The 27,833-nt window shown below is 47.7% G+C and overlaps 1 protein-coding gene across 2 annotated transcripts in view; it reads left to right on the top strand.

The window, feature by feature from the left end:
* The window catches only part of LOC144153917 (popeye domain-containing protein 1-B-like), a 91,716-nt gene that overhangs the window by 55,742 nt on the left and 8,141 nt on the right, over positions 1-27,833 (top strand). Inside the window, exons 2-7 of one of the 2 annotated variants that reach the window (XM_077685682.1) lie at positions 9,579-9,848; positions 12,119-12,388; positions 13,160-13,287; positions 15,971-16,079; positions 19,791-20,154; positions 26,727-26,828. In XM_077685682.1, the coding sequence (XP_077541808.1) occupies positions 9,693-9,848; positions 12,119-12,388; positions 13,160-13,287; positions 15,971-16,079; positions 19,791-20,154; positions 26,727-26,828 (1,129 nt within the window). In that variant the 5' untranslated portion in view covers positions 9,579-9,692. The remainder of the gene's footprint in view (positions 1-9,578; positions 9,849-12,118; positions 12,389-13,159; positions 13,288-15,970; positions 16,080-19,790; positions 20,155-26,726; positions 26,829-27,833) is intronic. The other variant, XM_077685683.1, reaches the window with a different exon arrangement.

Here is a 27,833-nt window from a genome sequence, read left to right as displayed (position 1 = left end):
TCGATACGAAAGACACGCATGCACACACGCACTTTTATTTTGACTCTGGCGATCTTGAAAATGTTGCCTGTTGCAGTAATGTACTCAAGATGCATGTCCAAGTGTAGAGACGTATAAGCTGGAGGTCTACGTCTTGTTGTGACCTCGAAAATTGTGCCTATTTAAAACCCTTCTTCTCGAGATGGAGATCCAAGTAATGAAACGCCCAAATTACGCTTTGAGTGAAACCAAATGTGAAACCAAAAAGCCGACGAAGCGGCCCGTAAAGGCCTTCTGCACCTGAAATACCGCAAGGTGTATTTTGCGAAAACAGCAGCTTCTGCCATGGGTCACCACTTTGCCGTGACTGAAAGGAACCGTCTGTGGAGTAACCTGCATAATACCCGCCGCTTTCTGCACACTATTGACCTGGAATTGAAGTCGAGACTCCCGAGACAGCTCCCTCGTAACCTGGACACGCTGCATCATTGTCTACGGCTGAACTGTGCAACTGCGCCTTGGAGCGGTGCCAGATACGCGCTGTGATAATTGTTCTTGTGCAGAAACAGTTAACGCATTTTATTAGGATGTGCCACCTACATGAAAACGCGATCACACTTCTTTGAAAACATTGTCCGTCTGGAACAAGGACCAATAACTCTCAAGATCTTTTTAAGACCATGGATTTGTCCCTCGAATCAGCGCTAAGCTCTACGGAGTCTGTTTTCTTAATTGGATTATATTCGCCTAATTTCAAAATTGTAAATTACATGGCCCAAGCTCAGACCACAAACCAAATTTTTGAAATTCCGTTATCACGCAAGTCCATGATAATTTTTTTTTTCCTTTTTCTTTCCTGTCCAGCTCTTTCTTGGGCCTTTTCTTCTCCCATCCTCACACCTCAGCAGAGAAGCATGTAGGTGACTGTTAACGCCGGCAAACCTCTCTGCTTCTTCAATAAAGAGCCTTCTCTCTCTCTCTCTCTCTCTCTCTCTCTCTCTCTCTCTCTCTCTCTCTCTCTCTCTCTCTCTCTCTCTCTATCGTTAAAAGGCGATAGTCTTCTGCCTCCCCTCCCACGTAACTGCCTTTTCTCCCCCCTCCCCCCCCCCCCCAAGCTTTTACCTTGCTCTCTCCCTTCTTTGATGAATGCAATAGAGTTTCGCTCAATTCAAATATATTTTCCCGCCTTCCACAGCTCGCGTACCGTCTGTTGGGACAGCGCGCATCTTCTTCTTAAGCGTTTGTTTTCTGTCCTGCACACAACAGCACGAGCCTAAATACTCTTTTTTTCCCAGTTGCTTTTATTTAGCCTCTCTTCAACACCGTTTTTGATCGCTCAGTTTTTCTTTCCATTCGCTATCGTATAAACCAATGCAACGTGTTTTCTTAATTAACATAACATAATATTACTTTATAAGATAGGATGGGCACATCGGTTGGCGTGGAGATTGAGGGAAGTAGGGGTGAAGGTTTTTAAGTTACATTCGGCGGTCGACGCCTGAGGAGGGCGCGGTCTCCCACAGAGAGAGCAGCCTTAATTTAAATAGAGCTCGTATTCTCGGTTATGTACTTACATGTTGCCTCAAGTATGCCTGACGTTTCCTTTGCGCTAAATAATCTGGACAACTATGCAATATACCAGCACAGGCTTACGCATTGGCCAAAACCAAGGTCTGTCAACGTTGTACTGGTCGGTCGACCGCCTTGTCTTCTTGTTCCCCAGCATTTTCTCTCATGTTCGAAGCCTGTGGGGCATTGATCATTCGACTCAGTGTTGCCCAAAAAAGCTGTACAGTTAAGACAGTTCACCAGAGTTAGCTGATGACACTGACTAACCGATTGAAAATTTATGCGAAACAAGTGCGGGTACGTATAGTTATCAAAGAGATCTGAACCACGGCTGCGTAAGGTTTGCTGGGACTTTCGGCGTCAGCGGATGTTACTTATAACAAATTCTGGTTGGAATCTCTCTTCCTGTTGCAACGCGCACGGCTTTTTGTTGGTTGATTGGCCAATTGATTAGTTGAACTCATTCATTTGTTTGTCTATTTTACCATGCAAGCCTTGACCAATCCCTATTGTGTGGGCAATGCTACTGTATGTATGTATGTATGTATGTATGTATGTATGTATGTATGTATGTATGTATGTATGTATGTATGTATGTATGTATGTATGTATGTATGTATGTATGTATGTATGTATGTATGTATGTATGTATGTATGTATGTATGTATAGCGGTAACCGTTTTATAACGATTATCGGTGGAACTTCGAGATAATTGGTTGAACAAAATTTTGAAAAATTACGAAACGAGAAAAATATAAAAAATACGGCGAACCCTGTAATGCCCTTCATTTGCAAGAAATTCAGATTTGGTGCAAGTAACATCTGCAATCGCTATAATAAAGTAAATTGAGATAATTGGTCGGACATGATTTGGAAAAAAAAAAACCCAAAAATGGCTGTAAAGAACTCACACTCAAGACAATCAGCATAAGGATGCTACGCATAGGTCGACAATTCTCTGAATTTTCGCGGCTTTTTTTTTTTGCGCTTAATCTCGACTTACTTTCGTCTTATGCCTCACACACACACTCACACATCGCTCGCTAAACTCACTTTGATGGTTCGTAGGAGCGACACTTCCCGAACAAAAGGATGGATTCGTCGTCTTCCGGGGCGCCTTTAGTGCTCTCGCAGCGAGCAGTCGCACATTAGGCAGAAAGGCGGCCGGGACTACTGGAAACGTGATTGCAACGGCGGCAGGGAGACCACAATCCGCTAATTGATCCGAACAATAGACAGCGACGTAGCGGAAACAAAAAAAAGAACGACACCAACAAAAAGATTAATATCTCCCGCTCGCCCAGCAATACGAAATGAGCCGCGTGCCCATATTAACGCTCTCTTCCCTCAGACACGCGCTAATGGGGACGTCAGTGGGGAGCCGCATTAGAGCGAGCCGTGTGGCGACAGCCAGGGAAGAAAGAATCTGGCCTCGGGGCTTCCTTGTGAGCGAGGGCGCCGAGCTGTAGTTAATGGCAACTCCAAGTGCTGCGGCGGCTGTTCGGGGCAGGAACAGATGTGGAATGAGTAATTTGCATGTCCCGGGAAGGCGTCAATTTCCCTAATTCATTGGGAAGCGCTAATATTTGGAAGAGTAGCAGCTTGTGACGCTTCGGCAGGTGTTTCTTGCGGAACACAGCGAGGCGAAGAATTGCGCGCAATAAGGACTCTGTGCGCCACTTTCTCTGTCATCGAAAGTAGAGCCACGCTTTGTTTCGATTGTTACGCCACTTTACGGCAGATGTCGAAATTACAAGGAGGAATATGGTAATTCGGCGCCAAGCGAGCAAGCCGCAGGAATTCACTCTAAAGAGCTCTCAAAAGAAACCAAAATGGTGGGGCGGCTTGCATTTCTGTGCTAGCAAGTTGATTGATTGATTGATTGATTGATTGATTGATTGATTGATTGATTGATTGATTGATTGATTGATTGATTGATTGATTGATTGATTGATTGATTGATTGATTGATTGTAGGGTTTAACGCGACGACCCAACTCAGGCGATGAGGCGCGCGCAGTGAAGGGCTCCGGATTAATTTTGACCACCTGGGAATCTAACGTGCGCCGAAATCTCGCACACACGGGTGTTTTTACTTTTCGTCTCCATCAGAAAAGCAGCCGCCGTGGCTGGGAATCTAACTCGTGCTCAGCAGCACAACGCCTTAGCCATTAAGCGACCGCAGCGGTTCGCTGTCAAGTCTTTCAGCGCTAGACTAATAGTTTGTACAAGACGTTGTCGGCTGCTGACACGCTCATAGATATTGCCTTTGCTTTTAAGTGCAATGCACTTCTTAAGCGACCCTGAACCTGCGTCCACCGGCGATGTCCGCGCACGTGGAGATGGGCGCGCGCAGCCTGGCCGCTGACATGACACATACCCACGTGGGGGATTGGCCAGGAATCTCCTCGTCTTCCTTAGCAACGGGGGGAGATGGGCGAGCGCTGCCTGGCCGCTGACATGGCACATACCCACGTGGGGGATTGGCCAGGAATCGGGCGTGAGAAGGGCTAATGCACCCGCTTAAAGGAGTACTGACACGAAATTTCAAAGCTGAGATCCGCTCTAGCAATCAAGTGCAACGACAACACAAATAGGTGTCTGTGAATAAATGCATCTTTCTTTCTTTGTAGTTGTGTGTGTGTGTGTGTGTGTGTGATCTCTCTTTCGCGAACATTACAGAACCGCGCAAATTCAACTCCTGCATTCGCACTTTCACATTCTTCCCCTCGGGGAAATGCGGGGAATTTTTGCTTCCGCTGTCACGCCATTCATTCCCGTTCCATCCCAGACCACTCCAGGCCATAGCGTGACCACTTCTAATTTCCTCCGTAAGCAGAGTTTCGCGATACGTGACATCGCAAAAACGTGGTACATATGGCGAAATGGCTCTAGAAGTGTCAATGTGAAGTAGATAACAGGCTTTGATAAGCCCGTTGACCTTAAAACTAAAACGAATTTTTTTTTTAACACGAAAGTGTTTTATGGCGGGGTACACAAGCCTCACCGACGTCATATTTGTCACAGAAATGACATCACCAGAAAAAGTTTCATTGGCGCGGCGGCGCTAGGATTCGAACCCACGATCAGTCTGGCCGCAACGGGAGGTATGAAATGCTCTGCCAACTGAGCCATGAAGTCATGCCCGGATAGCTGTAGGAACGCGCCTTATGTCCTGAATTCCCTCTAACTTTCCATTCAGATGGCGCTGCCGTCTAGGAGAGGTGAAGCACAGTAGTGCGTCATGACACTAATGAGCGCCGACAGTTGGCGCCTCGATAGGGCAGCATATAGCAGCGGAAGCTGCTGTGTTTATCCGTCCGCCGCCTATGTGCAACGTCGCTCAGCTTGTGGAACGCCGCCGCCGTGTTCCACAAGCTGAGCTCGTCGCAACGGAAGCGTCTGGCCTACACGCCACGAAGCAGGACCAATGTGATCGCACCGTTGCCGAAGCGACCATACAGCAGGACGTCGCTCGCCAAGCACACCCACAAGACTGCTGCCGACCCGCAAACCATGCTCCTTTCGCTCTAGCGGACCATGACTTCACCAAACGATTCGCTGACAACCCGTTCGGTTTCGTTCGCACGGTTTGCGAGCGCCTGGGGTTTCAATCGGATTTACGAAATACTCCGGCGCGTGTAATCCAGCGTCTAATGTTGATGCGTCTAACGGTGCCATACCGACGATATGTAAATAGCGGTGTGCAAGTTCACATCGATGCACAATAAACAATCAAATGCTCCTGTGAGGCACATTTTACTTTCGTGTTTTACCAATTCGTATTAAAGAAGCACCAACCACAGTCTTTTTGCTTATTACAAACTCAACCGTAGCCCGGGAACTTATGCACAAGCGAGCCGGAACTAATAATAGATTTTACTTCTGATAAATGAAATGGTTCAGGAAATAAATGCGGACGTTACATTCATACTCAAAGGCGATTCCGGAATTTTCAACCCGCGCTTGAAGCTGCGCTGCTGTCACTTTTTGAGCAGAATGAAGTCAGATGCAAAGATCGTTGGTTGAACCCTAAATTAACCGGGTATTTAGCTGCTTTAAGCACTTTTGGGAGACTCATATGCGAAAGGAAAGGAAATTGGGGTAAAAATTCAACGATGACGCTTTTGGTGGTGAAGGGAACGCAAAAGTGAAGTGAAGTCGGGAGAAGGACAACACTTAAGCATTGGCTTGACTGAATGTTTGAAGGAGGCTCATCAGTTCATGAGGTGTTAGCAAGAATAAAAACCTGATATTTTCCTGAGTATGTTGAACAGGCCTGCGCAGCCGTCAAGCGTACGGATCATTAGTCTCTGGCGCAGGTCGGGTCTTGTAACATATTCAATATTTTCAATATTTAATAATCATTTTCAATATTAAATATTCAAATATGAGATTACCAGCAAACAAAGTGTTTGTCTACATTTATTGATATATTGGAGCCCCTATCGCTTTTCTGTGCTCGCTTTTTCTTAACTAGGCGCATTGGGTCCCGACAGTTTTCCAGCCACGACAATTTTCCACAATGCGAAATATACATGGCACCCGAGTAGCTGCTGCTTTGCGTGCAAGTGACGTTTAAGTTTCCCCATAATTCAATAATACCCAGCCGACATACAGAGCAAATGCAGTAGACTTCGAGGCGAAATGAAGATTTGCATAATGCCTTTGCGGTGGCCCGTGAGTCTCGGCTCTTAGCACATATCGTTCCACATACGCACCTCCAGTCTACAACAGGTGTGGCTATTTCAAGAGTTCTGCTCGCAGCATACCACGCCTCCAGATGAAACAAATAAGCATGTCATAGTGACTATATATAAAATATTTTATATATAAAATATTTTATATTTAAAATATTTTATATTTAAAATATAAAAAGTGACTAGAAATTGTTCTGCTCAGCAATTTACCCTCATCGCCGCATACATTTCACCTGATGCTGCAGTTAACGTGGATCGTCTCCAGGACATCGTACGATCCACACCGGCACCGCACGTGTTAACTGGAGATTTTAACGCGCACCATCCCTCCTGGGGCAGCATTAAAACCACAGTTAGAGGCACGCGCCTCTTCGACGAGGCTTGCCGTAACGGTTCGACTGTCATCAATACCGGTGAGCCCACGTTAAGCCGAGGCGCAGTGTCGAGCACACTCGATGTCGCCATGGTCTCCCTCGGACTGTCATACCGGACACAGTGGTATTTCGACATCGAGTCACATGGAAGCGATCATCTTCCTACATATATCCTGCATGATGGTGTATGTGGGTGGCAATTGAACCGAGAAATTTGTTAGTGTTTGTGTGAGTTTTTGTGTCTTCGCTTGCTTCGCTCATTTTGACCCGTCTCATGTTCATATGGAGTAGCCGGCCAAGCTCGCTGCCAGGCTGACTTCTCTTTATCATTAAAGGCACCCATTCCTCCCCCCTTCCTCCTTCCCTCCAGTTACACGTCCAGGTAATGAATCATTGACATCTAAGCAATACCAGCTAGCCGGCTCAATACACTCGGTGAAATATTCCAAGCACGTGTTGTGCTTTATCCAAGTAGTAACACGCCTTTCCCCTAATGCTCTTCGAGGCAGGAGTATAACTCAAGGTAGCGAGAAGCGAAGAGTTAGCTATTTTACACCGGTCCGCAACGCAGTCACGTTGACACGGCCTTGAACCGAGTCAACCAACCAGACGACTCTGCCAACGACCCACTGCGGCCGGTAATTTGGAGACACCAAAAGCCCCGCTCTCGTCTAAACAAATTGATAAAGCGGCGCCGAGCGTTGGCCAAAAATAAATCCTCCGAAAATAAAGCGCGCGCACCCAGACCGCGGCTGAGGGCTATCTACCTTACCACAGAGCGCGACCTCATTTGCAGCTCCACGTGTTTCCAAGGAGGGGAGCGTTGCAACAGACAGTGATACTATCACGGCACGCCGAACCGTACCCCCCTGTTCAGCTATTCGACCGTGCATGCCTTGTAAATATTCCCCGTTCTGCCGGCAGCAGTGACTAGGCTTACGTTCGCCAAGAGCCAAAGAAAGAAATCCAGCGGATCACAGGGGGAGCACGTAGTACTAGCGAGCGGCCTCGGGACCCGGATGCTCGCGCGCCCGTAACGGCTTGCGTGCCTAGCGGTCGTTGTGGTGGTTGGGTCATTAGATTTCCCGCGCTGCGCAGCGCGTACTACGGCAATGAGCTTACTGTATGCGGCACAAAGAAATGGCTGCCGCGAGGTAATCTAAGAGGTAACGCTTGTGCCCCTGAAGTGCGTACGATGTTATTTTTCTGACAATGAAATTGAGGGGGAAAGCTAGCACAAGCGGGCTTGTATGCCTGAAATGCGCGCAATTTTTTTCTGAAATTGCATATGAATACGAGCGGAAGGGAGACAGAGCTCAGAACCTATCGGGAATGACGAAGAATAATCCGACCTGCTTCAGCACTGCTTGCGCAAATTCCAGCGCGCCGCAACTATACGACGGCATTTTGCGTACGACGTTGTGCCGTGCAGGATTTACGAGCAAGCTTCTCCGCAAGACAGCTGTGTTATGCAGGTACGCAGGCAGCGAGTAGGTAGCGAGGCTCGTCTGCCAGAATGAACGCCAGGCGTCTCTGCGGATCGCGGAGAATCTGTTTCGCCCCCTCTGTTACCCCCTCTTGCATTCCCACACGGGCCAACGTCGGCACGCATACGCTTAGAGCCGCGAGTAGGCCGCATATCGTCATCTTGGGTTGCAAGTGGAGGGAATTAGGGAAAATCTTTTGTTGTTATCATCCGCTGCCACGCACTGGTGGCGCGTAATGCGCGAGCTCAGGGATAGAATTTCAGGCGCGAGAGCTACAGCCTGGCTATGACGACCGTCGCTACGGGGGTTTCATATTAATTTAGTCCACACTGCTTTTGTTGTTGTTTTGCATCTGAATTGGCGCTCTTGATCCTCGCATGCGCCGTAGATGGGCCTGCCAGAGAAAAAAATAGAACCAGCCGCATCGAGTTAAGGCAAGTAGCCAGAGGAGTACGGGAAAATAAACAAAGTCATCTGGAGATGAAAGTAGACGTCCTGATTTTTATTCAACTATGCTGTCATTCATGTGTCTTTTCTATAGAGAGTTGGACTCAGTCACTAGCAAGCGACGACCGCATGCATTTGAAAATAGGTCGCCCTTTTATCTTTACTCGTTATGGGGCGAGAAGGGAGGGTAACATTTGTCAGATACTGGAGTTTCTATAAACAAATCGGGTTTCATACACAGCTTATTTTTTTTCCGTGAAGGAGGGAGAAGCTGCAAGAAAAAAAAAGTTTGACAAGTAGCTTGGCAGGGCGAATGACTGTGAGGACATCAGCCAGCAGGCAATGCATAAATGTAGAAAAACAATCCCAATACTATGTTTAGCTAAAATCGAACGAAAATTATTTTAGCGCATTTCATGACAACGCATCGTTTTTTTCTTGCGTTACTATCTCTGTCTTTACTTACCTTACACACACACACACACACACACACACATATATATATATATATATATATATATATATATATATATATATATATATATATATATATATATATATATGTGTGTGTGTGTGTGTGTGTGTGTGTGTGTGTGTGTCGAACTGAAAAAATTGGCCTCCTCCTTTCGTTCCAAATGTCGACAAAAGACGATTCTTTCGTCGGCATTTGCCAAGTAACTGCCTATGTAAATACCTAAACCACCGCCAAGAAACATTACTGAGAGATTGTAGTGGCACCCCTAGTTCAATTTCATCGTACCAATAAAATGCTAACATACAGCTCACACACTGGTAACTATATTTTTAGTTCTGACCAATTTTGCGTCATTCCTTCCCATGAGACGTCACTGATTTGAGATTTTCAATACTTGTTTTTCAAGACTGCTTGCATTTTTTGTTGCCTTTTTCGTGGCGCGAATGGGGCCGATAAAGTTGAACTAGGTCGTTTTTTGTCTTCACGACCCCTTTAAACTCCAGCGTGAAAGAGGGTTGCGGTGATGAGAAGTGTGGTGCTCTCGCAGGAGGAGGAGAGGAGAGAAGAGAGAGGGAGAGGGCGGAGCGGCGGGAGCCAGCTGCTGCCCGCTGAGCCCGGGGCGGTGGGGGCGGAGGAGGAGGAGGAGGCGATGCCCTGATCCATGGTGCAGCCTGCCCAGGCCCCGGTCAGCCACCAGAGCAAGGGGTCCTCCGTGTACCGGCGCGCCGCCGTCAACGGCTCCCTGTCCGCCAACGCCGCAGCCGCCAACGCCGGAGGCTGCGAGTCCTGGGAGGACGCGCAGCACATCCTATGGCAGGTGAGCGCGTCGTATACCTGCGCACGCACACCCGGTCACAAAAGATTCTGGGATGCCATTCCATCACAATCAAACTTAACTTCTCGCTGTCAGGTGGTCAAGCTCCTGTTGTGTATTATGGGAGTGATTATTCAAATCGCGGCGCTTTGCTTACGAACACAAATAAAGGCGTGGGCCATCAGACAGCAGAGAAATAATTTTGAAAGTTGAAATCACGCCCAGCAAACGTTTGTCACCGCGTGAACACAAACGACCACTTGGCCAATGAAAATCACATATGAATGTTGGTGCCTGTTCCCCTAATAATTAATTCCGAGTTCTACTAAAGTTATCTCGTACGAGAGGTAGGAACGATAAGTGATGCTTAATCCTGTTGTGAAATCCTGCAAATTTGACTTGCAGACACCTTATCCATGTTCTCTGCTCCGCATTCGACAATAAAACGGAAACGTGAATTGTGTTACTTTATTCCGGCTACGTATTTCTCAATTTGTACGACTGCTGATCAACGAGGTTAGGATGTATGGCAGGTGATTGTCTCACACTGAATTGAAGCTCTGTATTCGGCATTACATAAAATACAGTGGCCATGGTGTCATAACATGCGGCGGCCCGCTTGTTATAACTATGTTCACGTCACGACCACTAGGGTCTCCAGGTCTCTGTCAAACTCTCAAATATGCAGACGGCTTCGTTCGTGCACTGAGCAGCTGAGAGTTCTGTTGTTAGGGTGCGCAAGTAAGTTCGAGCAAGCATTATTTCATATTTCGCGCGCTTTCTTCTTCGAGCCGGAAAAGAACAATTTTAAGTATTTCATGCACAAAAACACGCGAAACAGTCGTTCTTTAGGGAGCTTCACAATCGTCTAATTGACAATTTCGTCTAGGAACGAATAGTTCAAAGGTTTGTAAATAAACGTTAAATAATGATTTCATTAAATACAATAGTAAGCAGTGAACAAAATAGCCTGAGTTGACACAGCAGTTGACGACGTTATCTGAGACAGTCCCAAAGCACGCAGTTATAATTTTAAATGCTGGTTTTAATTTGGGTGGAGCATCCCGAATATGGGAGCACTGCGGTATTACGAATGACACGTCGCAAACATTTCTGATATCCAGCAATGATGCTTTACTCTGGTGGTCTGTTTCTAGAAACAGACCGTCTTGAAACAGACGGTAATTTAAAGAAAAGACCCAACCTCTGCATCCGCTTAAGTTTGTATGCCGGCTCCTGCCCTATACATACCATTCTAACAGAAAAGAACGCTTTACAGGCGGTGTTACCACAAGGATGGTTTTGCACGTCAGGCACGCTACCGCCACCTGCTGCCGCAGTCGTGATCACCACCTTAGCACGGAGTGGTCATCGAGGCTTTATTACAACAACAATAGCAAAAAAATGCATTTGACTTCGATACAACACGGCACGCACCCCTTTTTCGTGGAGACAAAGCATTGTCCCAGTCGTAATACGGGAATTGCAGGGTATTCGTGGCGGTTTCTCGGTCCTGAGGCAAATTCGCGCGTGTTCCCGGTAACGAGAAACATATTCACAATCCTCGCGTCCTGTCACCACCCAGCGGAAGAGACGGCAGCTTAAATCTAGTATTTAGCCAATTAAATCAAAGCTTTGGTATTCGCACTGATGGCGTCTGTAACGCGAGAATGCCCTCCTGGGTCCCTAGTGTTATGAAGCCTGAGTCTATCCGATTGCTACATTTCGACATGGTCGAAACTCAGTCCAAACTCGGACAACAACCAAAGAATCTATGCCGAGAAAGCTTCGCTTTCAACCATCGTCGTCGTTAGACGGAGGGGTGCGTGATTTAGCTACCTTTTATTCGTCCTTGAAGTAGCTGTGACGTACCTAATGACGAAACAAGCGCATAAATTCGGTTTCCTTGCTGACACGGGCTATCTGTACACTTTTGTTTCGCTCAGGATTGATGTCTGATACTTTCAGGGTGGTAATACCGCCTTGCGTCGGGGAGGCGGTATTTTGAACCTAGATATACCTACGAATGTAATGTACTATTAAAATTTAGTGAAAAAGAGGGATCGGTTCAGGACGGGTACGGGAAAAGGGGAGAAAAGAAACATAGTAGTTAGGTTACGTCGGTAGGATTCGTAGCTTTGGCAAACTTCCACTCCTTGCTGCGGGAACTCGAATAGATCGTCTTTGAAAGGTGCGAAACAGACTAGTGAGTAAAAAAACTGCGCGTGTTCCTCTGCCGCCTCGTGAGCGTCGGTGTCTCCTTGCACACACAGGGCGCCCAGATCTGCTGCGCGGCGGCGCTGCTGGTGCCTCACCGGTTCTCGCTGAGCTCGCTGGTGCTGCGCTGGCTGCTGACGCTGTCGCTGGCGCTGTCCAGCATCTGGGCGGGCCTGGTGGTGTGCGCGCCGGACGTGCTCGCCTGGCACCTCACCTGCCTCCTCGTGAACGCCGCGCACGCCGTGCGCCTCACCTGGCGCGCCCTGCCGCCCCGCATCCCGACGCACCTGCGCACGCTCTTCGAGAGGCTCTTCCTGCCATACCAGGTATGCTGCATTATAATGCGCATGCACTTCGTGGGAGGGTTGACTCAAAGGATCTCTCATGACCTGCTCCTCATCCATACACCTCTCATCTCCTGTGGAGATACAAAAGGTACAGACAGGGGGAGCCCCTTAAGGGTTTGGGCTGTTGGCGTCTCATGTCGTCGTTGTAATCGTCGTCTCATGTAGTCACAGTACTAAAACAACGAAAAACTCGTTTACGCCTCGCGCTAGAGAGCTTTGTGCTTCAAAAACAAGAGACTTTTACAGCGAAGCTGTTTACTTCTGCCCCCCAACGGTTTCATCTCAGTTGGCAAAAACGCCAAGGCGCCGAAAATACACTTATACACTGAATACTTCGCCCCTCCCCAGGCTCCCCAGGTTTCGCGTTATGGGAGATGGCCCGGGATTTTTTCTTAATGTTTTTTAGGGAAAAAAATTGACAATTTTTACGAAAAATACTGTTCGCGTTTGGAACAACAGGCTCGAACAAGTATTGTTATGACGTTTGGTGGTTTAATCAGTTTTGCAATAACTGGACACTTATTAACCCGTGCCACCACTTTTTTTAGCACCAATTTAATGCGGCTGTAGTAAGGGCGTCAGGATTATCCACTTTTAGCACCTCTCGACTCCTCTCCCTTTACAGTGGACGTTAAGCTGTGTTTTTTATAATCTGGTACAACTCGTGTGACAAACACACAATCCCGGCTCCCATATTCACAGCTTACCCATATCCCACCCGCTGCTGGTCTCTTTTTTTCTTCTTTTCAGGTGAGCAAAAGCCGGTTCGTGGAGCTGGTGCGTGCCGCCGAACTGGTTCACCTGGCCGCCGACCGCCGGTACGCCACAGAGGGCGTCACCGCCGCAGACCAACGGGTTTCTGTACTGCTCACCGGAAGGTGAGTGCGCGCAAAGAATCACCACACCACAGAATCAGAATTTATAACTGGGCCCAATTATAAGTATCGCTGCACAACTTTCTTCGTATTCTCTATCGTATTCAAAAATTGGGGAACGTTCAATTTAGAAATTTGAGAAGCCACTACTTCGTCTTAATGCGAGCCCTCGCGTTTTTTGTCATCGTCTCTGACTCTACTGTATGAACCCGATAAATTTCTGTTTGTATCTATCTATACAAGACCAGTGCAAGCTCGAAGAAATCCTGTACGACAACAAAAGCTCCTGTGTATCACCTATCGGACCTGTATAATAAACGGGAATTCCCTTTTATGCAGGAGACGTCATCGTCTGGTATAACTTCTCATAAGTTCGAATGGATCCGGTAACTCCCAGTAGTACCGAACCAGTATAGCTTCATACAGGTCCTACTTAAAATAAATAGGACTCGCTCATTCAGTACAGAACTTTTATGGAGATTGTCAGTAGGGTTGCTGTTGTCCCCGTCATACGCTTGCGCTTTCCAGAAGCATCGTGATATTTATAGTAACTTGTTCAAGAAACCACGTCTGCGTGTTGCAAGACCCTGCCACGCAAACATACCTAACCGCCGCCGAATGGTCCGCCATTTTGCAGGCGCATCGTTATGCGGGTACGCTAAAAAGGCGCTTACTATCTCCGTGAAAATAGTAACCCCTTCTACATAAGGTTCTCGCCAGTGCTGTTCTGACGCATGATCATTAGTTCATATTTTTAACGGCCTCGACATTAACCCATGGCCAGAATCCTGAAACAAAAAATGAGGGTCAATGACTGCTAGCCCTTGATGCGCGTCTAATTGCCGGCCTTGCATCATCCGGGGACCAGATCGATTTGCGCCGAACTATATTTCGTACCCATAAGGCTCGAAAGGTCTAGTGGCTCTCGCCGTCGTTATCAAGTGATCAAGCTAATTATCCCGAAATTCAAGCTCCGCTCGTTCTGTGCCCCGAGGCCTGTAGTCTGCAACGAAAGACAAGTAAAGGGGCAAAATAAGAACAAAAGAAGCTGCGCCCTCTAGAGAACTTCTAAACTACACCGGCGGCTGAGACTTCTGTGAAGAACATTCCTCGTCGTCTACTTGAAAGGTCAAGGCAAAAGGAAAGAGTCAGCGCCTTTCCGCCTTTCCGAAAGCAAAGCTGGAGAAGCTTTTTACGAAGGGAATAACACGCGCGTGTCTGTGACGTACGACCTACGAGAATTACTTTATTGTGGGTCTATATGGCTATGTTTATTTTTCTCTTTTTCTACCCGCACCAATTTTTGCGCTGACCTCTTTGCGTGCATTGGCCTTACCGCAGTCCGCGATCGTGAGTTATTTCAAGTGCTTAAGCATTTCTATTCGTACCCAGCGAAGAATCTTGTCTGACCATCTGTAACGCTTGATGTTTCACATTTTCGCCTCATACAAAAACGCTATTAATAAAAGACGCCAGGGCCTTTGTACCTTGATATCGGACTCCTTACATTTCCCCTAATTAAATGTATTTCCAGCCGTGCATCTGCGTATAGTAGTGAAGCCAACCTTGTAAAGTAGCCGTGTACAACACTCCGTAACGATCATGCAGTTATAAGTGCGATGCACTTCTTAAGCGACCCTGAACCTGCGTCCACCGGCGATGTCCGCATAGCATACCCACGTGGGGGATTGGCCAGGAATCTCCTCGTCTTCCTCGGCAACGGGGGGAGATGGGCGCGCGCTGCCTGGCCGCTGACATGGCACATACCCACGTGGGGGATTGGCCAGGAATCGGGCGTGAGAAGGGCTAATGCACCCGCTTAAAGGAGTACTGACACGAAATTTCAAAGCTGAGATCCGCTCTATCAATCAAGTACAACGACAACACAAATAGGTGTCTGTGAATAAATGCATCTTTCTTTCTTTGTGGTTGTGTGTGTGTGTGTGATCTCTCTTTCGCGAACATTACCGAACCGCGCAAATTCAACTCGTGCATTCGCACTTTCACATTCTTCCCCTCGGGGAAATGCGGGGAATTTTATGGCGGAACTTAGTATGAGGCGCTACAGGTTTTCTCAGTTCAGTTCAGTTTCCTACATTTCCTACATTTCCTACATTTCTTACTTTGGTCCTCGAAAAATGTCTTCCTCGCAATGCAAGCGTGTAAAGTATTGCAGCCCACTTTATAGGCGCTTATTGTACTTCTAAGGTATATAATAAAAAGCATATGAAACATTTTTTTACTACCCCTAAAAAATGCCTTTCCTGCATTACACCTGTGGATAACGGCAAATCCGACTTACAAGTGGCTGTGTATAGAGCGCTTTATAACGATTGACGTGGTCTTACGGATGTATTTAATAAACAGTTCCTGAGCCATCATACTTTTGGATCAAACTGCTTACGTGGAGATTGAAAAAATGTTTTTGCAGCGGTACACTTGTGCATAATGGCAAAGCCAACTTTAGGTTAGGGGGTCCTATAGAGGTATTTACTAAGAGGCCCTTGCGCCATCACTTCTTACAAAACTGCTCACGTAGAGCCTGGAAAGTGCCTTCCAAGCAATGCATAAATGCGTGGCGGTGAAGCCAAGTTTAAATGAGCTCTCTGTGTAGCGGAGCGGCTTACGCATTTACCCGACAATTCCCTCTTGAAAGTTTGTGCAAACATTTTTCACGCATGCGCAGGTTGCGGGTAACCTGCGAAGACGTGCTGCTTCACTACGTAGAGCCCAACGAATTCATCGATTCCCCAGAGTACGAGTCATGTCCCATAGGTAGTGATAAGCTTTTTCAGGTGAGTTTTGCTTTCTCCGACAACGACGTTGCGTGCTTTCTCATGTTACGGCAGTTTGCACGACCGTGAGAGCAAACACGGGAACACGGTCTAACAGCGTTGAACATAAAAGCCGCTTGTGCATCCGCTTTTGGAAAGCGTTGCGCAAAGGTGTGTCTGGTCGGGACGCGAAAAGGCAATACATATATGGCGCGGGAAGAATAATTGGGGAGGGACGTTGGGCGTAAAAACTCCCGCAGGCGGTGTGTGTCGCAATCCGCGTACGCCGTCAGAGAAAATGAACGCTCCTCTGACGTCAATACGCGGAACGCGAAGCTTTTATTAGTTTGGCATTGGCAGTTCGGCACGAGCGAGTATCTCTTTCACGCTTGCTATGAATGCACCGGCAGAAAAAAAAAATCGTGCAGGTTTTCCTGGAAGTCCTTGGACGTGGTTTACAGGGAAAATTTTTACTCGGGGCGCGGCATTCAGGCAGCTGTTGTAGCATGCATCGAGAGAGAATCGCGGCGCTCACTGTGGAACTCGATACCGGCAATACTTGGCTCCGGGCGAGTAGCAGCGATGCAGAAATGCGCTTAGTCTAAAAATGGGTTTACTGCTTGTACTGCCCGAGCCGGGCGATCTATACGCCTCGAGCGCGGCCTGTAGGGGCGCCACTGAAATCCCCCTAGCGGCCCGTTTCGAAAGCAGGCGCGGGAGTCCGCGCCCCGCTCCCCAGTGCCGCCGCTGCTTTTGCGGCGCGTTCACAACTGAGATTTATCGTTTGTGGGCGTTAGAAATCCATGTTTTTGTGGAGCAGTCACTCTGTTCCCAAATGGGGTGTGTTTACGAGAGTGTAAATGTTTCCGACGCGATCTTAGTGTGGTATTTCCGGTCTGTATAAGTGCCAGGTGTGTGTCACAGGACAGCGTCGCGGAACCGGCGTATGATGGAGCCGATTGTAGTTACACTGACCTGAATTTACTAGCCGTGTCTCCGTAACCACCGGTTCCTCAGATGTTCATGCTACGGCTATACACTACGATTTAAATCGGTTTTGTGCGCTTACATAATCAGCAGAGCACTCATACCTGACAGCACACCAGTTACGTTTGCCAATATTATACCTCAGATATTGATCACCACCACTTACAAGCCAGTCTCTGTTAATTTCGGGAATATTCAACAAAAGTACGATGGACAATGCATAATTATACTCGGGGATCAGCACACGAAAGAGTCGTCTTGTCGTGAGGTGCGCGCTCGCAGACCTTCATCTGCTACATATATCCTCTGCAAGCAGCGCGGAGACGGGCTTACAATATAATTCGCGTCCGCGGCTAAATGCTTCTTCGAAATATCGTCATATGGCACAGGGAGCCTGCAAAATAAACCATAAACTGAAATCAGAGGGCCTTATAACATACCAAACTCTTCCAACGACACCTTTAATCGCTTGTTGAACAGCCTACCCTGTATATTTCCAAAAATGCGTCCGCCGTACGATCAGCTCTTCGTTGAAGTAGAAAAACAAAAGGAAAGTGAACGCGAGATTTATGTGTGGGATTACTAAAACGCTCATTGCTTGATTCCACTTCGCATTTGTTCACGCCGTCCCCCCCCCCCCCCCTCCCCCTTACCGATGTCTCGCGAAATAGCAGTGCATTTCGCGTACAGTTGGTCTTGTGAAACCTACCTGGCCTAAGTTTAGACAAACGTCTTTAGCATGCCAGAAGCTGCACTGTTTTTTTTTTTTTCATTTCCGTTAGAGCTATTATGTTTCTAAATTCCGCATTTGCACAGCATTTATTTTTCCGTGGTTTCATTTCCTTGGTTCTTGCTATATGGCGTTCTGAGCACATATTTAACGACGCACAGGCTTGGAATATACTTAACATTTTCGCATGGTTTATATTCTTATAAAAGGCATAAGTTATTGTCCGGGATTGGGTAATCACATCCCCGAAACATATTTTTCTGCGGCGTATATATGCGAAACGAAGCCGCATTCGTTGTCCACGCTGCAAAATGAAGCCAACTGTCATTGTGCCAGTATCAGGTCTAAATGAGGCGTCAGTAGAATTCATTTGTGCCTGATGTTTTGGAGGTGACATGGGTGATATGTTGCTGCCGTCGCCGACGCCCGGAAGAGCGGCGACGAAGCGCGCAGAACCCCGTCCCCGGGTAGCTCTTGCAGGTGATCGCGTACTCTACGAAGACGCAGCTGCTTTTTAAGTTACCTAAACGTACTCTTTGCCTATAGTCGTCACCATAACAAGTTTTTTTTTAGGGCGCGGAAAGGCGAAACGAAGCGAAATAGAACCAAAACACTGCACGAACCCCTATCAGTCACGCAGCGCAAATCCCGTCAACGCCGCGGAGAAGCGGCGTCAGGCGGCACAGCGATCGCGAAGCTCGAGGCGTATACCACCCCGTGGCATTCCAATTTGTCTCGCGTTTGGGGCAAAAAAAAAAATCCCCGCGCAACACACCGACACTCTCACCCACACCGCTGTTATTCTTTCTGCTTCATCACGTGCTTCGTCACTGACGCAACCCAGGTATTATTTAATAGACACACGTAAAAGACATCCATCATGCACGCTCAGAGTATATACGCTGTAAAAAGGGGAAAGAAATGAGCTTAGGTTGGCCACGTAGTTCGACGAAATGACAACCGGTGAGAGTCGATACCGAGGGACGGGTCTAGATAGAAGAATGGGAAGGCCAATAACTCGATGAAGGGAAAAAATAAGGAAATTCGGAGGCAGAAAATGGACTCGGGCGGCGCAGCTGGACAGTGGCGGTCGGTGTACGATGGGAGAGGCCTTCGTCCTGTAGTGGACCTAGAAAAGCTCTTGTTGTTGTTGTTGATGATGATGATGATGAGTACTGTGTTAACCCTTACTTTATAGCTTTATATTTTATTAAATGTTTAATTCTATCTTTGTGGTCGCTTTCCAGTTCATTGGAGTGGGACATAGACATTGAGAGGACTGTACGACCAGATAGTCTGGAGAGTAGGACAGGGTATCCGCGAGCTGCGATTGACCCGGAATATTGGCAAAGCAAACGAATTGCAATTGCAACCCATGAACCGTACCCCAATCTAAAAGATCCCAGAACGGAGGGCGTCGTTAGAGTGCTCTCCTTGGACCACAAATAGCGTGTCTTGGGCCAGGAAATACCTCTGGGCGCAGCAGAACAGTCCTTGGGGAACCCGGCCACCCGCCCGATGTGTATCCGTTGTGTTCGACCCTGTTTTTATGGTCTTGCAGACAAAAGGGCACAGTAAGGTATACTGCTACGGAACACGGTTGCCTTTTCGTCCGATTAGAGCTACTCCAAGAGTCCGTCGGAAGAAGCAGTTTTCCTTTCCATTTCGGCTCCTCCGCGGGAATCTGGAGAACTTGCGTCAGTACGTGAATAATATGTTTGCGGAAGGACCATGTAGTACTTGATTGCCTCATTTCTGCTGACTTGCCAGCGTTCTTGAATTACGCCAGGAGGTATTGTATAGAAAACTACCGTTTTTGGTTGCGCAAATGCCTTACGGGCTGCGTTTGTAAAAGCAGGACAGCCCGGGTCGGGCTGAGCCCACACACAACGTTAAGCTCGGGTCCCGTCGTGCACAGCTCTAGCTCCTCTGTCCCCTCTCCCGTTTCCCCTCTCTCTGTCTCTCTCACCCGGCTTCTTCCTGTGTCGCGGTGGGGCTGTGCTTCATGGGGCCAGGTGACCATCACGGCGCTGGAGCCGTGCACCTACCTGTGCTGGCAGCGTCGGCGGCTGCATCAGTTGCTGCGCGCCAACCCGGTGCTGTGGGCCGTGGTGCACAACCTGGTGGGCCGCGACATCGCCATCAAGCTGTACTCGCTGGCCGAGTTCCACCGGCTGGGCACCGACGGCGTGCCGCTGCCCGTGCGCGACGCCAGCCCCGACTGGGACAAGCAGGTGCCGCGGAGCCTTAGCCTGGACGCCGTGTACACGGGGCCCGAAGGGAGGCTCCGCTCGGCCGCCTGGCACGCCGCCAGGGCGGCCGCCAAGCGCGCAACCGACGCCTCGCTAGCCTCTTCGTCACTACTCTCCTACGGACAGGGTACGCTGGCGGCTTCCCGCGTCCCTAATGCATTTTGGCCGGCGCCTTCCCGTGTCGGATTCCCGCCACAACGCCACAATGGCGAACTTCTACATCGTGAATTTCCCTTTGCGTAATCTTTTCTTAGCTAGAGCAGAAACCGGTTCCGGAACGACGCGCGGCACGTGGTCGGAGAAACTGCACATGCGCACAATAGGTATCGCTCCCTCCGCGCACGCGCAGTGGCACCGGTCGCCTGCCGAGTGCTGTACCGGGACCGATCTCCGCTCTGTTACATCTCACTATAGTGTTCCCATCGGCGAGTGCACTATATGCGCCGCTAGTGTTATTCTTATCTCTTTCTTTCTCTTCCTCTTTCTCTGTCCCCATTTTTTCTCACCCATCTCGTTTCATTCCCCCTCTCCCCTTCCCACGGACTGGGTTGTATGCGGGTGAACGCCCAAATGAGTTGGAGATATCCCCAGTGTACTATTCTATTCTACTTTCCATTTCAATGAATCACTCACTCACTCACTCACTCACTCACTCACTCACTCACTCACTCACTCACTCACTCACTCACACACTCCTGCACCGTTTCATCAGAGCGCTTTGTGATCTCAGGGGAATAGTGCAGTATATTAAATACGCATTTGCTAAATTCCGAATGGGAAACTAAATCAAATAAAAAGCTTTCCGTTAGAGAGAAGACAGCGGGAGACGTCTTTGTGAACGCTTCAATACTGATGGGATTCTTTTTGCAATAAGGTACCTCGCAAAAAGATTCAGGTAATGGGCGTTATTAGTAGCGGTGCCCATAGTGTGTGGCTGTGTCTGTTACGTTCCTATTCGCTCTGACATTTTGTGATGGTCACTGCCGTCTAGCAGGCCTCGAGAATAGACTACTGTATTACGCGTACCATTGATTTAACGCCCTTGCTGTCTTGGCAATCGGACCCCGAAGACAAGATACAACCCTGTTTTATTTGAAACAACTATCCTTTGGGAGAGGTCGGCGGACTCACTCGTGAGTCCACCCATTCAGCCACATATGAGGTCAAACTCACGATTGAGTCTGAATTTGAGTGAGCGTGAGAGTAGTGTGGCAGCATGAGTTTGAGTACTTGTGGGCCCGAGTGAGTTTGAGCCCCAGTGATCCCGAATGAGCTTAAGCCTGTGTGAGTTTGAGTGAGCCTGAGCCTAGTGGGTTGGAGCCAGGCAGAGTTTGAGCCCGAGTGAGTTCTGAGCCCGAGTGAGATCTGAGACCGAATGAGTTCTGAATCCGAGTGAGTTCTGATTCTTGCGCTCGCTGTGAGTTTGAGTGAGAGCAGATGAATTGCTCAGAAATGAGTCTTGAGCGGTGATTCCAATAAAAATTGTGAGCGAGTTTGAGTGAGCCGGTTAAACTTTGTCGAGGCCTTTGGTAACCTACACATCGTTTCTTTTTGCGAGAACGGTCGACCAACATCAAAAACAACGAAAACGACCCCTTACCAAGGGGCGGTGGAGTTTAAGCCTTGAATGACACGAAGTTATCATCTGTAGCCAATATGATAGCCCAGATAGACAACAACTTTAAGAATGACTGGTAAATGTCGATGGGAGTTCTTTCATATTAGAGGTGTGCGATTCTACGCACAATGCGAGGTTGCTGCACTTTTCTTACACTCCTTTGAAGCAGCCGAAACGAGCAAAAAAAGGCCATGCAACGCCGAAGCACAAATACCCCAAATACGCGAAATGTCGCAGCTTTGGATTACAAAAACCTTTTGGCTCGCATTTTTTTTCCGTACCCTTAAAGCTAGCATCGCAAATCCAGGCGTGTGAATTTCAAAAGCTGCTAAAGCCGCTATCGGGTTTGCTCGGCTATGCGGGGCTTCATGTTCGCTAGCATTTGGCACGCCATAAAGCTTTTCAAACTGCCTTTCAATGCCAGGGCGCAGCCGTGCCAGGTGAAAGTGTTTTCGTAAAAGCAACGCATTTTTTCGTTGTGTGGTTGTATGGAAACAAGGCAGGATACACCCGCAACACTCGCTACTGAACCTCTTGCCTAAACAGAAAGGCATAGAACAAAACGCTCACTATCAGCAAATCCCTATTCGGCGCGAGTAGCTTGAGCGGGCGCGTTTGAACCTTTTCACAAATGCTTTTCGAAATGCACGATGTTTTCAACAATTGAATTCGCGTTTGCACTTGTTTGACTGACTCGTCGCTTCAATAAATGTGCATTTTCAGCGCATGTCGATACAGAACCCTAATAAAAATATGACTGCGCGTAAAAAAATAGCGGGACTGGTATTATGAAACTGAAATGTCAAGCAACATTTAGAGCGGCCTTCAAGGTTCGAACAAAAAAATGGCGAGTTTTTATGCTGAAGCTCCATCGACTGAACGTATAAAAGGACGGTAAGGGACGCTTGAAAGGTTTTAGGTTTCCCTGGCGTACGCATGTTTACAACCTTTCTCAAAATAAAGTATTTTTTTGTTTTTTTTGCCACCCTACCTTATAAATTAAACTTTTTTGCTCAATTTTTTTTTTTTTGACGTCCGCTCACACCGAAGAAAGCGAAACGAACACACTGGGATATACGCGTTTTGTTCGTTTAGGATGTTTTTAACTTCTGAGTCCCGTTCTTTTTTATACCTTGCTCTTCTTTCCGCGGTCCCCTTGAAGTAAAACGTGAACATGATATAAGAGCCCGAATGCGAAAATTTAGTTTTGAGGCCTCATTGTATACCGGTAAGACGCCGCGATGCGATGCGATGCGATGAGGCTTTGAAGGGGGGGGGGGGGGGTAGGAGGAAAAGGGCCCGAAACTGTCTGGCGAAGGGTGCCGACACCTTATCAGGCCCGAAGACGCCGCCATCACTCATCCTTAGAAGATAGTGTTTTTGTGTTCATATTTTTGTGCCTGTGTACCAAATGTTCAAGGTTCTGCCTGAGTCACATCTATTGTCGCAAAAGATGATTAGAGGCAGCCCGCAATCTGTGTGGCAGGCTAATACATATATTATTCAGTCAGCGTTTCAGTTATTTGTAATCAGCTAATAGGAGAATCAAACTTCGGTTTTGTGCGCGGAAGCTACGCCCTATAGGATACACGTCAGTGAATCGATTTAGATCCTACAGTGATATTTAACGTGCGCTGCAAACCAACCGCCCTGTTTTTACCTGCATTACAAAAAGGGCCACCACAGCAAACAAAAGAACCAACCATTTAACCCCAAGACATGCAAACGGTAGGGCGACTTCAACTGCAGAGTATAAAGGTGGTGAAGGGCCCCGAACTTTCCGGGGCCCACCCAAATCTTCATAGCTTCTGCAAATACCTGCGCCACCCAGAATGGATTCGTAATTTGCAACAGTAGCTCGGCGAATTTTTTTCCTGGGCCATATCTGAGGCGATTCGCCCGCTCGCGTAACTGGTCGTTCAGGAAACGCCCCTTTCCCCATCTGCCCCCTCTCCCTGAGTTTAACGAATAATTTCGATTGAACGGAACGTCGCACGCACTCAATAAATATGCTTTTGAGCTTGCCTGGTGAGTCAACTACTGAAACATTCCCCTCTAAAGTTGCCTTTTTAGTTTGCACGTGAGAGAGCGTGATTGCGCATCACCGATCGCCATTGCGCTATTTTGACCTGCAGAAAGTTCGCCTGCAAACTTACGCATGTCCTACTCTTCCGTATCAGGTTGCAGGACGCATGTTTACTGACTCTGTCGTGGAATCTGCATTGGTTGTTTCAACAGCTCCGCGTATTCCGTGCAAGTTCGTCTCGAAGTGCACAACCTTGGTAGCGTGAAAGAGGGATGCCGTCACCCACAGAGGAGTCCAGAGAGTGTATTTTTGAAGAACAAGCATCAAAACTACGCATCACGTTTGAGACAAAACGAAACTGAAGTTCTAATTACTGCCCGAACCAAAGCACAATGAAAGTGTCTCCTGTGGTCCAGCGTTTGATGAGGCAGACAGACGCGGAGGATGCTCTTAGCGGGAACTACAGCTCTTTGCCTTACCAGCTATATAGACCACGCATAATATCTGTATTCATAAGTGCTTTATAAATTGATTAAAGGGGCACTGACACAAAATTTTGAAGGCGAGATAACGTCGGAGATAGATTGGTGGGAACACATATACATCATCTGCAAAATATCAGCGGCGAATACAGCCTAGAACATATTTAAAATCAATTTTGAAGTGTGCGAAACGCAACCGAGCAGCCAGCAGAGGACCACGCGCAATTGTAAATAAACAACATCCAAACACGTCACGAGTTTGTGTTTGCCGCTTCCGCACTACCGGCGTTTTACGCGGGCTCGCCCGGATCGCCGCTCCAATCGGAGGGCCGGAGGGCGGAGCTTCTGCTCTCGAGCACGAACGACCCGATCGTTGGCGGCGGAGGCGCCGTGATTTCGTCAGCTAATCGGGCAGCTGGCCGCGACCAAAGTTCTACAGCGATTCCAGGCACTCTGTTTCTATTACTGTTTATTACCATTGGATGCGAAAACGCGCCGGAGGCACGAAAAGCTCACTGAGCTAGCCGCACGGTCGCTCTGCAGGCGGCGGCCACGGCCGCGAAGTGGCCCAGGCCGGCGCAGGTAGCTCGAGTGATAGCTTGTTACCGCTGCACGAAATTGTCCCCAAGTCCCGACCATAGTGGCTTACATCAGAAAGGAGTTAATGATGCGATGGCGGGTTGCATTAAAAATTGTCATCTGCGCCGCTTACGAGAGCGGCACTCGAATATCCGCCGCAGTGCTGAGCCGAACACATCTGTAGGCGGACCTGTAGGCAGACCGGCCGGCTGCTCCCAGCGCGCGTCTTGCCACCCACCGTCTCGAGCGTCGAGCGTCGTTCTTTAGCCGCGGTAGCATTTGCACTCGCAGCGCCTGCGTCACATCCACGGTCGCTTTTTAATTAAGCGCCTAACGAGATCAGTACGTGGGAGCATTCGCAGAAACTGCCGTCGATGCGGATTCGACAGTGCTCGGCGGCTCTGCTCTGTGATATCCCTCCGACGGTCACGTGGTCAGCTTTGTTCACACAAAATCCACAAAATCCATCGTTTCGCGGCACTCGCTGAAACCGAAACTGCGACTGGCCGCATTTAAAATCCCTCTAATTAAACAACCGTCGCACGCTGAAGCAAATGAGGTTTCTACAGGTTATAAGTAGGTCACTAGCTACTTATCGCAACGAAAAAAACAAGATGCTAAATTTTTGTGTCAGTGCCCATGACCTTGCGTCCACACGAATGATTCAAAAACCGAAGTGAATAAAGAAAAACCAGAAGCGAACCAAAACATTCCAGCCGTGCACAGATAATCAATGAGCACCAAAGTTAATGAATGATTGATTAGCGATTGGTATCAATGATTAGTAAGGTGAGATTAGGGTAGATTAAGGTAGGAAATAAGCTGGATTATGGCGGAGTAAGAATAATTAAAACGAGTCAGGGCAGGTTGAGCTGGATCAATGTGGATTAAGGTAAAGATTCTGGACGATTAAAATGAATTTGGGTGGTAGGTTGCGCTGGATCAATGTAGGTTAAGGTAAAGATTAAGGACGATTAAGATAAATTTGGGTGGTTCAAGGTCTGTTAACATGACTTCGAACGAAATATTGATTGATTGATTGATTGATTGATTGATTAGTGATTTCTAGTAATGATTAGTAAGGTGGATCAAGATAGATAAAAATCAAAGTGGCTTAAGGTGAATTAAGATAAATTAAGGCAAGTTCAGCTGTGTTAAGATTGATTAAGGTGGATTGTGGCAGAGATAAGGAGGATTAAGATAAATCCTGGTGGTTCAAGGTCTAATAAAATGAATTATAATGGAATAATGATTGATTAGGAATTTGTAGTAATAATTAGTAAGATATATTAAAATGTATAAAAATATATCAAAGTGAATAAGGTTGGATTATGGATAATTAAAACAAATTAAGGTGGACTAAAAAATTGGGACGTAATTAGGTTTGATTAGACGCCAATTCCAGTGATTAGCAAGGTGGGAAAATGTGGATCAAGCGGAATAATCATAATAATTCTAATCTGGATTAGGAATACTTAGGACGGACTAAGGTTATTAAGGTAGAGATCAAGGTTTACCTACTGGATTTGGATGAATAAAATGAATCGAAGTGAACTGAGATGAATTAATGTAGATTAATGATCCAATGAGAGATTAAGGCGGAGTAAGATTCATTAAGATGTATTACAGTGGGACTTCAGGTGGAATAAGATATGTATTGTGGCAAATCAAGATGGGTTAAAGTAGACTGACGCTTAACTAAGGTGGACTAAGATGGATTAAGGACGGTAAAATAGCGTGGCTGCTGTACCGACGTGTTAACGTGTATATGTAAGGTAGCCGTCACGATAGAATGCCAGGCGCCTTCAAAGCACGTAAGAAGACTTAAGAGTCGGGAGAAATTTTTGAGTTGTGGGCTACACCTAGCTCGCTGCCATGTTTTTACCTGGATTAACACTGCACTCGTTTCGTTGGAAAGGCCTAAAAACTACCGTGTTTTTTTCTCTCGCCCCGACCCCCGTCCTGCGCCTTGCATGCCCCGCTGCCGACTACAGGTCGCGGCGCCGAGCCCATGCTGCCGCAGCCTGCAAGGAAGCTCCGCGCCAGCCCCCGCGCCTCGCCGCGCCGCTCGGTGGTGATGCGGTGCAGCGGACGCGGTAAAGTGACCGCCACCGTGCTTCCATCCGCCGGCGGGCCCCCCGAGTCGGAAACGGCCCTCTAGGGGAACGCTGCTGCTTGGGCCATGCCGCAGTCGCCGCTTCTGTCTGTGCTTCTGTGCGTGCGTTTGTGTTGCTGACGCTCGCTGGCCCTGCTTGCGCAACTGTGCCCCTTGTTGCCCGACGCTTAGTGGCTGTCTGGTTGTGCCCGGAACTGCTGACGTCAGCGCGGCTCAACGTGAAATTTGCTCACGCACAATTTGACGGTGCGCGCGTTTTTTGTTTGTTTTCTGTCTGTGCGGGGGTGCAGGGGTGAATCGTCGGTGAATTTTTTAATGACGGACTTCATGACGCCATCGGCTTTTGTTGCTACTACGTCATCGCGGATAATGCCGAGGGTAATTTTTTGCACTTTTGACCGGGGCAACGGTCGAGGCTGAGTCTGAAATGCTTAACCCTCGCTGTTAGAAGCTACTCTAGCGCCTCTTTAAGTATTGCTCATGATTGAGGACTTTGAGAAGTACGAAGGGATGTTGAGGAGAAGCCAGTACGCCACAATTAATACCCACTCACCAGTATGTGATTTTTTTCTGAAGAAAACAGCCAAAAAGATTAAAAATGTTGAAAATGAGCACCTACTTAATTACCATGGACATAGTGGTTCGCAGCTGAGTAGAGCATTCCTTTTCGAAGACAGGAGTTGTTTTCAGCCACATACTAGATAGACTGTAGGCGGCAGATTTCGAAGTCGTGTGGGGCATCAGCGATTACCTAGTGAAGTCATACTGATGATTATATCTAGTTAAGTCATTGAAGACTTCCGCAGACGGTTCGTCAGTAACAACAGCTAGTGCAACGCCATAAAAAACAAGTAGCTGGGAAAATGTAACGGCTGATTTTTAATTCAGACTGAAGGATGTATCACAGCTATTCATTACAATATGCGATATCTATCATCACATTCTAAATCTGACCAGAAACAAGCGTTGAAAGCCATATAGTTCA

Source organism: Haemaphysalis longicornis, unplaced genomic scaffold (genome assembly GCF_048455015.1).
Source record: "Haemaphysalis longicornis isolate Haplotype H1 unplaced genomic scaffold, Haemaphysalis longicornis Haplotype H1 scaffold_9, whole genome shotgun sequence".
Classification (NCBI taxonomy): domain Eukaryota; kingdom Metazoa; phylum Arthropoda; class Arachnida; order Ixodida; family Ixodidae; genus Haemaphysalis; species Haemaphysalis longicornis.
Note: the sequence above shows the minus strand (reverse complement) of the source record. Positions and strands in the feature narration are given on the sequence as shown.